Below are 15,274 nucleotides of genomic sequence, written 5' to 3'. Positions count from 1 at the left end.
TAACATCAACTCAGCCGGAACAAAGCCTGCCTCAGCACAGAACTGATCCTGCTACTTCAAGTTTTGCACTTCCGGTTCTCATACCCAGATTAAAAGGTAAACATGTAGAGCCACAGAACTTCCGGTTCTCATACAAAAACTAAACATGGAGCAAACACCACAATGCCCAACAAGCAAATAAGAGCACAGCACGACCACACGTAGGGCCAACAAGGGCGCGCGGTCCCCTTTCCTAATGTACACTGTACACAGAAGTAGCAGAAGCTTCAAGATTAAAAGGAAACCTATGACCATGACATAGTCTGATCGCTTATTGCTCCGCATATCTAGTTAGTAGCATTATCACACTTCAAAAGTGCGAAGGTAGATTCTACTTCTCATTGCAGGACAGGTGATCAAAGGCATCCTTAATCGCTGCAATGGCCGCCAGGTACTTGCTCCTGCGCTCCAGGTACATCCCCTCCCGTGCCAACCTCTGGGTGGTGTCATTCATCTGCAGCAGCGTCTGCCGCTCCAAGTGATCATCAATAAATAATCGCGCGATGAGGAATGAGAAAGAGGCAGCAGAGTGCATCCTGCAGAGTTGCTCGGCCTTAAGGTCTCCCCTCAGTTTCAGGTTCAGTTTGTCTGAAAGCATGGCCACATTCTCAAGGTGCTGCTCCACCTGCTGCATGAGGCTCCCCAGGTCATCCTGGGGCTCTAAGCTGGGCTGTTCGTTCAGCACCTGGATCCTTGCAACAACATAGGGCTTTGTCCTGACGATCTCCATGACCCTGAAGCGGTCTTTTCCTACGCAGGTGAGGAAGAACCGGTCATCGATGAGCCTCTCGCACTCGATGACATGGACGATGCAACCAACATCTGCCATCCTGCCGTTCTTGCCGCAGTAGATGACCCCAAACTTGAGGCCTTGCTGAAGAAGGGTGTGCATCATGATGCGGTACCTGAACTCGAACTCCTGCAGCTGAAGGGTCGCACCCGGGAAGACAACTGATGGGTACATAACAATTGGGATTTCAGTGATCTGGTCTTTGGGGTTCTGAACAACCTCGTCCATGCAGCCGTGCAGATCGGCTTTGCATTTCAGGACTGACGTGGTTCTCTTCTGGTGCTTCTTCACGGTCACGGCAGCCCTTGTGTCAAGTCTTGGTGGAAGCTTTGGCTGGTAACAAGGCGAGGATGGACTGAAGCTGTAGCTGCTTGGCCTTGCTGAATTATACGGAAGTTGCAGAGTCTTGAGAGCCATATATATCTGTTTCCCAATGAGTGTGACCAGCTAGCTCTGTCTACAAACATGAGAAAACAGGAAGAGAAATATTTATTCAGTGACATTTGGCCGTAACAGGGTAAACGTCTGCACTACAGTTGTCTGAATACTGGGCAGCCATGAAACATGAACAGGCACAACAAAGTTTGACGGACTAAAGATTTGTAACAAGCATACAAACATCTTGACAAGCTGAAGAAAAAAGTAATGTCTTGTATATAAAAAACCACAACTACACATGGGGTTGCCTGCAGTACGAGTGCAGAAGTCAAAACCCCCACCCCTTAAAACCTGACAACCGAATTACCGTCCTCACCTTTAATCGAAAAGTTCCTCTCGTGCTTATCATCCCAAGTGATGGTGCACCTAAATTATCTTCTTATCATCCCAAGATTTTTTTATAAAAAAACCTTTTTTTTTCTTTTTGTAAAACCCTCTGCTGCGGGAATAATCCGGGATTCAGGGAGCAGATGCTAAAAGGGCCACGCCCTGAATCCACCTCGAGCAGGAGCAAGCACCAAGCAGGATGAAAAGGCACACACCCATGAGGGAAAGTACGAAGGGGAGGAAGAAATCACAGTAATCACGGTTGGGTTTGAAGGCGGTGTGGGGGTTGTTACCTTGGTGGTGGTGGCCGGCTCCTCTTTCCCCACGGGCGCCGGTGAAGGTCGTGGTTCCGCAAAGGCGGCGGCAGCAGATCGGGGAGGAAGACGAGGACGGTGGAGGCTTGACGGGGGCGAAATCACAGGGAGCAAGCAGGGTGGGAGACAGCGGCGCGGGGTGCCGGGGGCAGAGCAGAGGAAGGAGGGAGGCGAATGGATAGGAGCAGAGGCTGGGAAAGAGAGAGGATGGGGACAGGGGGTAGATAAAGGCTCGCGGTTATCTGGGACGCCATCACCACATCCCAATCGCAAGCGATAAGTGATGTGTTTTTTTTCCCCGGAAGAATCGAGAAGTGGATCGGATCATTGGATGGATGGATGGATGGGCAGTCGCTGCCCGTTGGGTCCGGCCGTGCTCGATTGATGAATCGAGGGCACAACAGACAGACAGTGCAGGAAAGCAAGCGAGAGGCGAAACCGGGTGCTCTCTCTGTTGGCGCCGTGTGTCTCCCTCCATTGAAAAGTACTGTAACGAGACAGGCCTATGGCACCTCCCATGTCCATTGCTTTGCAGCACATCCATCCAACGGCGACGCCGCAGCGAGCGTGCCGGCGTGCTTAGCGCCCGACGAGTCGCACGGCGCCCTGCTACTGCTGGTAGTAGCTGCATTATTCATCCCACTGAGACCAGTGATCGCTTATCAATCACAACACACAACGTCTCACTCACCGCCCACCGTTTTTACCAAAAGCTTCGTCAAAAGCGGTGCTCAATCTTTTTCCGTACATACTTTGCACACAAATATCTCCCGGCGCATCGGCGTGCTGACGTCATGGCACGTACCGAACAGTTCGTCCTTGTCTCCCACAAACTTTACGTGCATTTGTTTCTCTTTTCCTTCATTTCCCATACCCTCGTACTTGTTTTTTTTTTAGAGTATGCTGGTAGCAAGGCAGCGTATACAGCGTACCGAGGAGGCCAAGGCAAAGCATAAACATACTCCTACTATGCGCCAAACCCGTTGCTTAATGATCATTTAATTAAGCGCTAATTTCTTCTGTATCAGCTACGCCGCCTTCACCTCTGATCTACGCTTCCAAATCATATTTGGACCGAAATCAGGCGCAACCCATCGATTCTCAACAGTCAACGGAATGATGGTGCATCGGCAAAAAGGCAGGCAGGTGCACACGCATCACACAGCAAAACCATTCCAGTGACCGACAAAATTGTGAATCCAAATTCATTCATCAAATTGAAAAACAAAACATGTGAGACAAACTCTCGGCAGCCTTTGCCATTTGGATTACTGCCCGCCTCTTATTATGGTCTCGATCATCTCCCTAAGAGGATGAGGAGCCAGCTCATAATTATGCTATTATTTTTTGCATCTTATTTAAAGATATACTCCCTCCATTCAAATTGTAGGTCGCTTTAAATTTTCTAGGTTTATAAATACTATTATGAATGACACTATATCAGAAAAGCCAAAGCGATCTCACAATTTGGAATGGGAGAGTAACAAACAAACAGTGTTCGTAAAAAAAGTGCACTTTGTAGAGCCTAAGGCTGTGTTTGGATCCACCTTGCTTATTCTTAGTGACTACAGTTTAGTCCCTTTTAGTCCCTAAAGCTCCAAACACACCTGCTTACGGGGACTAAACTTTAGTCCCTAAACTTTAGTCCATAAGTCACCAACAGTTGCTTATGGGGACTAAAGTGCACCCTGGACAACCCTTGCCCTCATTTATTGCCTATCCGCGACCCTCTCCCCCCCCACCCCTCCACATCCACCCGTCCTGATCCGTTTCTGCCTCCCGTTCCATCCCTCACCGCCGCTGCACCCTCCGCCCTCCCGCCGGCGTTCCCGCTCCTCCCTACGCCTCCGCCACCGCGCCCCTGCTCCTCCCCCCAGATTCGCTCCCACCTCGTCCCTCCGCCGGCACCATCCCCAATCCGAGCCACACCTTCTCCACCGCAGCCCGCTCCTTTAAGCCGCCACCCATCCAGATCCACCGCCATCGCCCCTCTGTTTCCCTAATCCGCCACCGCCACCGCTCCTCCCCATGCCATGGACGGCCACGGCAATGGTTACCATGACTACTTTTCGCAGGGGGCATCTTCTTCGACGGCTCCCGCCTTCCCTCATTCCGTCGCCGTCCCCGACCTCGACGACTTGGACCTCCTGTCACAAGGGCCGACGTACACACCGGCGGCCCCAAGCCTCTCGACTGGGAGGGTGCACATGGAGCACCTTGATCTCAACTCCTGAGATGAGTGTTTCCCCTTCCTCGAAGAGTACTCGGGTATCCTGCAGCGTGGAAGAGGGTGTGGTGATGGTGGTAGATTTGGCTCGTTCCAACCACCTCGACCGAGCGGTGGTGGTGCCGGATTTGGCCGTGGAAGAAGTGTCCCTGCGTGTGGTCGCCGTGGCCGTGGAACCGTCAACACTACATCCCATCCGCCACCCCTGGGTTCAGGCCCCCATGGTGGAAGTCCTCCCCTCCGTGTTGGCGACTCGCCTCTGGGTTCTGTAAGAGGCATGGGAGGTGGAGGTCGTGGGAGGTGGGGTTCCGGCAGTGGCATGGGAAGTGGAGCATCCTCTACCGGTGCAGCCGCCTTTCCATCGGTCACAAACACAGGGGATATGAAGACCTGGATGATGAAGCTGAGGACTTCTTTGCTTCTGTAAGCATCTTTTGCTTTCTACCTTTGCATGCTAATGTTCAACTTACTGCTGTTAGATGTTAGTGTAGTTTGATATTTTAGATGTTAGTGTACTTACAATCTTGACTTTGATATGTTAAAATTGATCTATAAGATGTAAGAACTGAGATGTTTTGAACATTTTGTGTATTAGAACAAGTTTGATAAGCTAAATTGGAGTGAAGAGAACATGTACCATTTTTGTGAACTTGCTATTGAACAAATACGGCTAGGAAATTACCCCGGTGGGATAATGACTAGTAGAGGTTTCAAGGAAATAGCAAAAAAAATTCAAAGAAAGGACTAACCTCAACCATCAAGTAATTCAGAAACAGATGGACACAATGCAAGACACTTTATAGTTTTCACAAATAGACCATGGCTCAATCAGGATTAGGTAGAGCCTCAAATGGAGCTATAATTGCAAATGAAGATTGGTGTAGAAGACACACAGAGGTATTGTTTTGCAAGTGAATTACTTTCTTATTTTTTGTATGCATTTCTGAAAAGAGCAAAGTGGCTTATCAAGGTCTTGTTTTGTATGCATTGCAGAAAAAAAGAGAGTGCAAGAAATTCAGTAAGGGCATACCATACTATATTGATTTCTTACAGGAGATGTTTCATAGTGTCATCGTCGATGGAACATCCTCAACCATCCCTGGATGTGTGAATGAGGATGAGGACGCTGCTGAAGATGAGGAGGATCTTGAAGATGGAAGTTGCATCCAAAACAGCCCAATGAGTAATAGCAGCCGAAAGAGGGGAAGCGGCACAGTTGATACAGCTTCAAGCCCACCCAAGAAGAGTAAGAGTCCATTCTTCAATATATTCGAGGGGCTCATAGATACGTTGCAAGCCGGCAGCTCCCAAGGTACTAGCACCTTAATGAAGAAAGAAGAAATAAAGATGGAATTAAGGATGAAGCAAAGGAGGATGAATTAGGAAAAGGAGGATGAGGAGATACAACAATGCATTAGATTGGCTGAGCAATGTGGAGCAACATAACACATAGAAGAGTTCTACATGGCCATCGATTTGTTTGAGAAAAATATAATCGAATTATTTTTAAAGCTATGAAGACAAATGAAGCAAGGTTTGGCTGGTTAGCAAGGGCTTGCAAGGCCGACAAGAATATATGAAACCTGGCTATTTGTTTGGGCTGAAATTGTTCTGTTTGGTTTTTCCCCATGATTGTATGTGTGAACTGATTCAATGTTGTCTGAACTATGTGATAGCCTGTATGAACTATGTGATTCAATGTTGTCTGAATTATGTTAAGTTTGTCATAGCTTCCATGAAACAGAACTATTTGTATCTTTATGTTAACTTTGTCATAGATTTGAACATGATGTCTGATCAAAATTCTTATATTTCCATAGGATTCTAATTCTGATGATGAGTTCCTGATGAGAAGTCAAAAGAGGAGACAAATTGCTACTGTTGGTACCATGCTCGGTATGTACTATTATGACACATACCTTAACAAAGCAGATTGCAGGGTTGCTTCAGAATCTGGTTATGAATGGGTGATTAAAACACTAAGGAATAGGACATCTTGTTATAACATGTTTAGGATCAATAAGGATGTGTTTGACAGGCTTCATAATGTCCTTGTCGAGTCTTATGGATTGAAGTCAACGAGAAAAATATCATCAGTAGAGTTTATAGCAATATTTTAATAAATTTGTGGTGCCCCTCAAAGCATGAAACAAGCTGAAGATCGATTTGTTAGGTCAACCGGGACATGCAGTAGGAAGTTTGATAATGTTCTGCACAGTATTAGCAAGCTTGCAACTGATATCATTAGGCCAGTAGACCCTACATTTAGTACTATGCATCGGAGGTTACAGTCTCCTTGGTTTTCTCCGTACTTTGATAATTTCATTGGAGCAATAGATGGGACACATGTGCCTGTTGTAGTGCCAATTGATAAGGTTGTTCAACATACGGGATGATATGGGTACACCAATCAGAATGTGTTAGCTATATGTGACTTCGATATGAGATTTACTTTTGTTGTTGCAGGATGGCCTGGGTCGGTCCATGACATGAGAGTCTTGAAAGATGCGTTGGACAAGTATGGCGATAAGTTTTCACATCCACCTCAAGGTACATTCCTGATCTATGCTCCACTCCTTCACATAGTTGCAATCATTTGCATGTTAGTAACACGAGTAATATGGATGTACAGGAAAGTTTTATCTTGTGGACTCTGGATACCCAAACCGACCAGGTTATCTTTCAACATACAAGGGTACAAAATATCATCTTCCGAAGTTTCGATAAGGACCAGTTCCAAGAGGAAAAAAGGAGCTCTTCAATTATGCACATTCATCACTGTTGACGCCAGATTTCGTCACCAGTAGAATCGGCGCCAAGAAGAAAGGAAATCGGAGAAGCACAGTTGGGAATCGGCCAAATGGTGCTATAGTGCGGAATCGGCTGGCGACTTTTATCTCACTTCAGGACGAATGCACCAGAGTCTCAATCGGTGATCTTTTGCCGATGAGAAATTGGCCGATTTGGAGGGTGGACTAATTGGGCCTGTATGGGCTTGGAAAGGGATGGAAGGATAAGGTGGAGGTCAGCCCACGAAGCGTGGAGTAACTAACCTAGCACGAATTGTGCTTGTAGATATTCGTTTTCTGTTTGAATTAGAGATAGGATTCTAGTCGGTTAAGAAGTTATCTGTACGGGGCTATAAATAGCTACCTTTGTAAATCTGTAATCATCAACCAATCAATACAACAAACTACTTTTTCCTCGTACTTACTTTCAAGCAGGCGACTTCGCCACTACTTTCCTCTTTTTCACGAGTTCGTGCAGGTTGGCAGGGCTGCATCATCTTGATCTCCGGCCGATTCTGTAAGTTCCGCTTATCGAGTAATATCTAAGCTTTAACTTCGGGCGCATCGCTGTTGTTTCGTTTAGGTTTATTCACCAGTTATCGATATCTGCTAGATTTATAGGTTTTACCTGTTTTTCTAGTCTTTATCATCAGTTATCCAGCTAGGAATCGGTAGTGTCGGCTCTCTTTACTTTCTATTGTTAAAATTCATCTATTGCCGATTAGATCTATTCCTAGTGTTGTTATCATAGGCTTTGTACCGATTACTCCAATAGTCTCCCTGTCTACAAGGCTACAGAGATCAGGCTGTTTTGTAGCCGATTTCATTATCACAGTAAATCGGCCGATTCGCCGATAAACTCTCTCGATCGGAAACTTAGCCGATCATAGTTTCTGGACCTGACATGTGTTCTTCCTTGCCAATCAACAGGTCAGATTGGCTGGCACGCCGCGCGAACCGCACCAGGGCATTCACCCGAACAGGAGCTAAGCCGATTCTCCCGGGTCGTGTGTTGGTCGCTGGGATTCGGTTGACCGATTTCTAGCACCAACACACTTTTGGCACGCCCAGTGGGACCAATACAACCGCTGTCATGTCGAAAGCTGCTGAAGTCTCTGAAGATAACGTCATCGAGGTGACGGAAGCAGATCTAAAGGACGACCAAAAGGAAGATCTGAACAAGTATATGGAGCAAGTCCGAAAGACTTGCTTGAAATCTTTCAGTCATTCCAGGAGCGGGGAGACTGTTAAGAAGACTCCTTTCCCTACTCCCCGTCAGATCACAATTTCTGAGGATTCGGATAAAATGTCCGATATGATTCAACAATCTATTCATCACGCTTTCATCGATCAGTCTCCGGTGCTCTCAAACATGGTGCACAACGCCGTTGTTAACTCCTTCGCCGGGGGCATACCTCAAGGATACAGAGGACCTACATATTTTCAGCCGATTCCACCAAATCAGACTTATCCGTATTCGGCTTCACAGCCGATTCAATTTTCTATCGGGAGTTCAGGCGCCTCTGCATCATCAACTCCGTTGGGATATGGCTCCATCCAGCTGTCCTCTGCATCGTTCCCTCCAGTCAGCCCATCACCCTGGGGGGCACCTTCAGCCACGGCCGGTCTGAATCAATCAGCCAGTCAAGGAAACCCTCTGTTCCAGGCATCCTCCCAGACGGCCATTCGGCCAACCATACCACCATACCAGCCTATCGCTCCGGAGGTCAACAAGACGGCAGAGCTCATGCTATATGATGCAACGAGTGGTTCATTCAAACAGCCAACCTTTACTACACCGCCGGCTTATACTCAGATACCACCTTTTCATCAGTCTCCTTTTATTCAGCCTCCGATTTATCAGCACATGCCGATACCGCAGCCAACTATTCCCCAGCAACAACCAGATTGGTCGGCGCAAATTGCGGAGGTGATGCAAGAACAATTCGGCTTGAAGCCGAAAATGCAAACTTATACCTATAGAACACCATACCCATCTACATATGACTTGTTGCCGTTCCCCCATCGGTACAAAGTTCCTGATTTTACCAAATTTTCGGGGATGGACGATACTTCGACCGTGGAGCACGTGAATAGATTCATCATCCAATGCGGAGAAGCAGCTACGCAAGATGCCCTACGGGTACGGTTGTTCTCGTCATCTCTGTCCGGATCGGCCTTCCAATGGTTCATGACTTTGCCACCAAACTCGATTATCACATGGGCCGATCTAGAAAGACAGTTCCACAAGTACTTCTATGCTGGGGTCCATGAGATGAAGCTGTCCGATTTGACTAGCCTCCGGCAAAGGAGTGATGAGCCGTACCCTCGTATATACAGAGGTTTCGGGAAATCAGAAACAAATGCTACTCTCTGGCTCTAACCGATGCGCAGTTGGCCGATATAGCTTTCCAAGGCCTCCTGCCACACATTAAAGAGAAATATGCTTCACAAGATTTCGAGAGCCTGAGCCAGATTGTTCACCGATTGTCCGGACAGGAGGTGCGTCCATTTGATCCGCGGAGGAATTTCCAGAAGAAGGTCGCATTCCTGGAAGAATTAGAGGATGAGGAAGATGTCGAAATCGGACTTGCGGAGTGGATCAAGGGAAAGAAGCCGATATCATGCCCATTCGGCAAAAAGGAGCCGGAAGCATTCGGTTTTGATACAACTAAGGCCGATAAAATCTTCGATCTTCTCCTCCAGGAAGGGCAGATTAAACTCTCGCCTTACCATACAATACCTTCTGCCGAACAATTAAAAAAGATGAAGTATTGCAAGTGGCACAATGCCACATCACATGATACCAACGAGTGCAAGATCTTCAGGCAACAGATACAGTCCGCCATTGAGCAAGGCAGACTCAAATTTGAAGTGCCGGCAAAATCGGCCAAGCCAATGAAGATCGACCAACACCCCTTTCCTACCAACATGGTTGATACGGAAAGAATTCTCTCCAAACAAAAGTGCTGACATCCGAATCGGCCAAAAAGAGTGGCGCTGTCGATCCCAGAAATCAAGCTACGCCTGAAGATGTCAAGGGGAAGCGGCGAATGGAGGACGATGATGGTGAGTCAGAAGGGCCACACATTACTTCCCAGTTCCTGCTCCAAAAGTACCAACGACAACATGAACGCTCAAGGTCCCGAGAAGAAGCGATGCGTCGGCACGAAGAGCACTGGAGGTGCCCGTTCTTCATTCATTGTTGGGAAAATAACCTCAGGCTACCTTCGGCCGATACTTGCCCAGAGTGCAACGGTCCCTATCGAGGCAATCGGCCGTTCAACAGGTCTCGTTCCAGGGACGGAAGGCCAGAACCGATCAGCAGGAATTGGCGCAACCAAGATGACCAGCGCCCTCCCGTGCGTGATCGGCTGGGGGGCAGAAGTGACCGATATGATCGGTCGGAAGATAGATGTCATGATAGGCAGGGGGGCAGGGCTGATCGACATGACCAGTCAAACAACAAAGCCAGCGTTCACAGCCGGCTCGAAGACATGGCCGATGCTCGGGTAACGGACGAAGACCTGTTAGGACGCGAACCGGAGTGGGAACGCGCCAGGACAGAGGGGAGGCCAATAAACCCCAGGTGGTGCCCCGACGGATTGACCAAGTCACAAAAACGGAGAATCCAGCGTCTCCGCCAATGGGAACAACAAGAGGAAGAGCAACAGAGCACGACAGACAAGAAGGAAGGAAGGCCTCAGGTGTGGCGCCCCAAAAGGAACGGTAAAAGGGACGATGAATCGGCGGGCGACGAATCGGCAGCCGAGATCAGCATGGTTTTCATACTGCCGATGGAGTTCATGACTCCCGCCGATCAACAGGACGTATCGGAGATAGAAGAACAGACAGCACAGTTGGCTTTGGAGCCAATGATGGCCACGTTCGAAAAGCCCGAAGATGATGAACGACAACATATGAAGGCATTGTTCCTTAAAGGGCATGTTGACGGTCGCCCCCTTACTAGATTGATGGTCGACGGAGGAGCTGCTGTCAACATTATGCCGTACGCCGTACTCCGAAAGCTGGGGAAAAGCGATGACGACCTGACCAGGACGGACATGATGCTCAAGGATTTCGAAGGCAAGGTGTCAAACGCTCGCGGCGCTCTCTGCGTCGATCTCACCATCGGCAGTAAGACCCTTCCTACCACTCTTTTCGTTATTAATGGCAAGGGATCCTACAATATGCTTCTTGGCCGAGACTGGATACACGCAAACTGCTGCATCCCGTCAACTATGCATCAGTGCCTCGTACAATGGGTCGGTGATAACATCGAGGTGGTCAAAGCCGACTCCGCGTACAGCATTGCAGCAGCCGACACGCAGCAGTGGAGCTGTGAGACCGTCAGATGCATATCAGGAAGGGTGTGGGAGACCGATTTCCTGAAGGTCACCGATTTTGGCCTACAGCCGATCCGAGCAGTCGGCTCCGAAGACGCAGAATACATGGATCAGTTCGCCCGAGAAGATGGGAAGCTGGGGCACGGATTCACGTCGGCCGATTCATTAGAGATGATAGACTTAGGTGATGGAACCAAACCAAGGCCGACTTTCATTAGTGCAAATTTAGATCCGGAATACAAGTGTAAATTGACAAATTTGTTAAGAGAATTCAAGGATTGTTTTGCTTGGGAGTATCACGAGATGCCCGGTTTAGATCGATCTATTGTTGAACATCGGCTACCCATAAAGCCAGGGTACCGGCCGTACCAACAACCCGCACGGCGTTGCAATCCTAAAATCTTACCAGACATAAAAGCTGAAATAACTCGGCTAATCGAAGCAAAATTTATTCGGCAATGTCGTTATGCCGAGTGGATTTCCAATATCGTGCCAGTATACAAGAAAAACGGGAAGTTACGCGTGTGCGTTGATTTCAGGAATCTTAATCAGGCCACACCGATGGATGGCTACCCCATGCCTACGGCCGATGTACTGATCGACGCCGCCGCGGGACATAAAATTATTAGCTTCATGGACGGAAACGCCGGATACAATCAAATACTTATGGCCGAAGAGGACATACCCAAAACGGCCTTCAGATGTCCAGGCCATCTTGGTTTATTCGAATGGGTAGTGATGACTTTCGGCTTGAAGAATGCCGGCGCTACATATCAGAGAGCTATGAATTATATTTTTCACAAACTCATTGGCCTCCTGGTAGAAATCTACATCGACGATGTTGTGGTCAAGTCCAAAAGCCACGAGGAACATCTAGCCGATTTGCGAAGGGTGCTAGAGTGTACCAAAAAGCACGGTCTTAAGATGAATCCCAACAAATGCGCTTTCGGCGTCTCCGCCGGACAGTTCTTAGGATTCATGGTGCACGAACGAGGTATAGAAATCAATCAGAAGACCATAGCAGCCATCAACAAAGTCGTGGCCCCACAGAACAAAACTGAGCTACAGTCTCTAATCGGCAAGGTAAACTTCATAAGAAGATTTATATCTAATCTATCCGGACGGATTCAAGCGTTCACACCACTTCTGAAGTTGAAGCCAGACCAGGAATTTATATGGGGAGAAGAACAGCGCAAGGCGTTAGAAGATATCAAGCGATACTTGGTCTCACCGCCAGTCTTGGTTCCCCCTCAAACTGGTAAGCCGTTTAAACTGTATTTATCAGCCGATGAAAAAGCTATTGGGTCGGCTCTGGTCCAAGAGTTTGAAGGCAAAGAGCGGGTAATTTATTACGTCAGTAGAAGGCTTCTGGACGCTGAAACAAGATATCCCCCGGTGGAACGTTTGTGCTTGTGTCTTTACTTCTCATGCACTAAACTCAGGCACTATCTACTGTCGGCAGAATGTGTAGTCGTATGCAAGGACGACGTAGTAAAATACATGCTATCACTGCCGATACTAAAAGGGCGAATCGGTAAATGGATCTTAGCTTTATCGGAATTTGACCTGCGGTATGAATCGGCAAAAGCCGTCAAGGGTCAAGTCATGGCCGATTTTGTTGCCCAGCACTGTGGACCGGAGATCGCCCTCGTGGAACTGGCGCCTTGGCAATTATTTTTCGACGGGTCATCATGCGGGGTCGGATCAGGAATCGGCATCGTTCTCATATCGCCTCGGGGGGCAAGCTATGATTTTTCTCTGCCGATAGAAACCGCCGCTACTAACAATCAAGCGGAGTACAGAGCTGTATTAAAAGGCTTACAACTATTGAGAGAAGTCAAAGCCGATTCTGTTGAGATCTTCGGAGATTCTATGCTTATTGTGGATCAACTAACCGGAAGGGCTGAGTGCAAAGATGACGTATTAAGAATTTATCACGAAGATTGCTTACAGCTTTTAAAAGAATTCAGATCGGCAGTAATCGAGCATGTTCCAAGAGACCGCAACGAAGAAGCAAACAAACTCGCCCAGCACGCATCTGGGTATTGGCCGATTCTGGGCGCTATGGCCTTAGAACTTGCAGCCGACGACTAGCGTAAAGAAATTGCCGATTACCTGAAGGATCCGTCTAAAAAGGTGGAGCGACGAGTACGCTTTCATGCCACCAAATACGTACTGCTCGAAGATGATCTGTTCTACCGAACGATCGACGGAGTCCTTCTTAAATGCCTTGGGACAGAAGAAGCCAAGACTCTAATGGGAGAAATCCATGAAGGGGTATGTGGAGCACACCAATCGGCACATAAGATGAAGTGGATGATCAGGAACAACGGGTACTATTGGCCTACAATCCTTGAAGATTGTTTCGAATATTATAAAGGTTGTCAGGAGTGTCAAAAATTTGGAAATGTCCAACGTGCACCCGCATCGGCCATGAATCCCATCATCAAGCCATGGCCGTTCAGGGGGTGGGGAATAGATCTTATCGGCCAAATTTACCCACCGTCAAGCAAGGGGCACAAGTTTATTCTGGTGGCTACTGATTACTTCACCAAATGGGTGGAGGCGATTCCGTTGAAAGCCGTGACATCGGCTATCATGGCCGACTTCGTAAGAGACCACATCGTCTACCGATTCGGCATCCCTCAAGCTATAACAACCGATCAAGGAACAATGTTCACATCGGGGGAATTTGAGGAATTCACGACCGATATGGGCATCAAGTTGTTAAATTCTTCTCCGTATTACGCCCAGGCCAATGGTCAAGCAGAATCCTCCAACAAAGGAATAATCAAGTTGATCAAAAGGAAGATTGAAGAACATCCGAAGAAGTGGCACCTATGTTTGACTGAGGCCCTGTGGGCATATAGGATGGCTTGTCATGGGGCTACTAAATTGTATCCCTATCAGTTGGTGTACGGTCACGATGCAGTGCTACCATGGGAGTCGAGGGCAGGATCGAGGCGTATTTCGCTCCAGGACCAGTTATCGGCCGATGATTACTCATCACTTATGAAAAGGGAACTTGACGATTTGGCTAGCCAACGATTGAGGGCCCTGATAAGTATTGAAGAAAATAAGAAGAGAGTAGCCAGGTGGTACGATAAGAAGGTCAAAGTCAAACAGTTCTCCCCCGGAGACTTGGTATGGAAGTTAGTACTGCCGATCGGGTCGAAAGATCCTAAATTCGGAAAATGGTCCCCTACTTGGGAAGGGCCGTATAAAATCGGCAGATGCGCTCCAGGAAATGCTTACATTTTGGAAACAATAGAAGGAGAAGAATTCACTAGAGCCCTGAATGGAAGGTACTTAAAAAGATATTACCCTAGTATATGGGTCGGAGCGTAAGAAATCAACCATAACACAATCACACATAGCCGATACAAGTCGGTTTAAGAAGCACATAAAGTCGACCGGATCGGCCGATTGCATCCATTCGGTACGGGCGACGGATTACATGGCCGACAAAACGTTAATCGCCCTTAGAACAAAAAATAAAACAAAAACAAACTAATTGTTCTTTTTCTCAGATGCCTTTCCATTCCGCTCCAGGCGCGAGGCCCCTGCCGCCGCAAGGACGACTGGCCGAGGAAGCAGACGGGTCCTATCGGTGGGAAATCGCTGGCCGCCGTTCCTCTCCATGAAGTCCAGGACCGTGCGGGCTGCCGAAGTGACGTCATCTTCAGGCGCGTCACGATGACGACCCCTCACGGTTGGAGATCGGCGATGACCTTCGCTCACTACGGAATCCAAGACCGCACGAGCCTCTGCAGTAATGTGGTCTTGGAGCTCCTCTCGGTGAGCCAGAATCAGCGCCTTGTCCTCCGGGGTTAATGGATCTTCAGAGCGGATGCACTCGATGGCGCGCATGAGCTCCGGACTGAGGCGTTGGGGCTGAAACAAAGAGGGGATAAGGCGAAGCATTCTTTTCCTAAAGATCTAAGAGAAAAAGGTCAGGGCTTCACCTGATTAACAGAAGAAGATGACGATGAAGCCATGACGAA

At 48.1% G+C, this 15,274-nt stretch overlaps 1 protein-coding gene across 1 annotated transcript; it reads right to left on the bottom strand.

Moving 5' to 3' along the window:
* On the bottom strand, nt 1-2,119 carry LOC101772685. Its single transcript, XM_004984001.3, has 2 exons — nt 1,888-2,119; nt 1-1,286 (listed from the first exon to the last, which is right to left on the bottom strand). Exon 2 carries the CDS (start codon nt 1,244-1,246, stop codon nt 371-373), a length of 876 nt encoding a protein of 291 aa, XP_004984058.1. The 5' UTR covers nt 1,247-1,286; nt 1,888-2,119; the 3' UTR covers nt 1-370.
* Nucleotides 2,120-15,274: the final 13,155 nt, after the last annotated feature.

This window comes from Setaria italica, chromosome IX, assembly GCF_000263155.2.
Source record: "Setaria italica strain Yugu1 chromosome IX, Setaria_italica_v2.0, whole genome shotgun sequence".
Classification (NCBI taxonomy): Eukaryota; Viridiplantae; Streptophyta; class Magnoliopsida; order Poales; family Poaceae; genus Setaria; species Setaria italica.
Note: the sequence above shows the minus strand (reverse complement) of the source record. Positions and strands in the feature narration are given on the sequence as shown.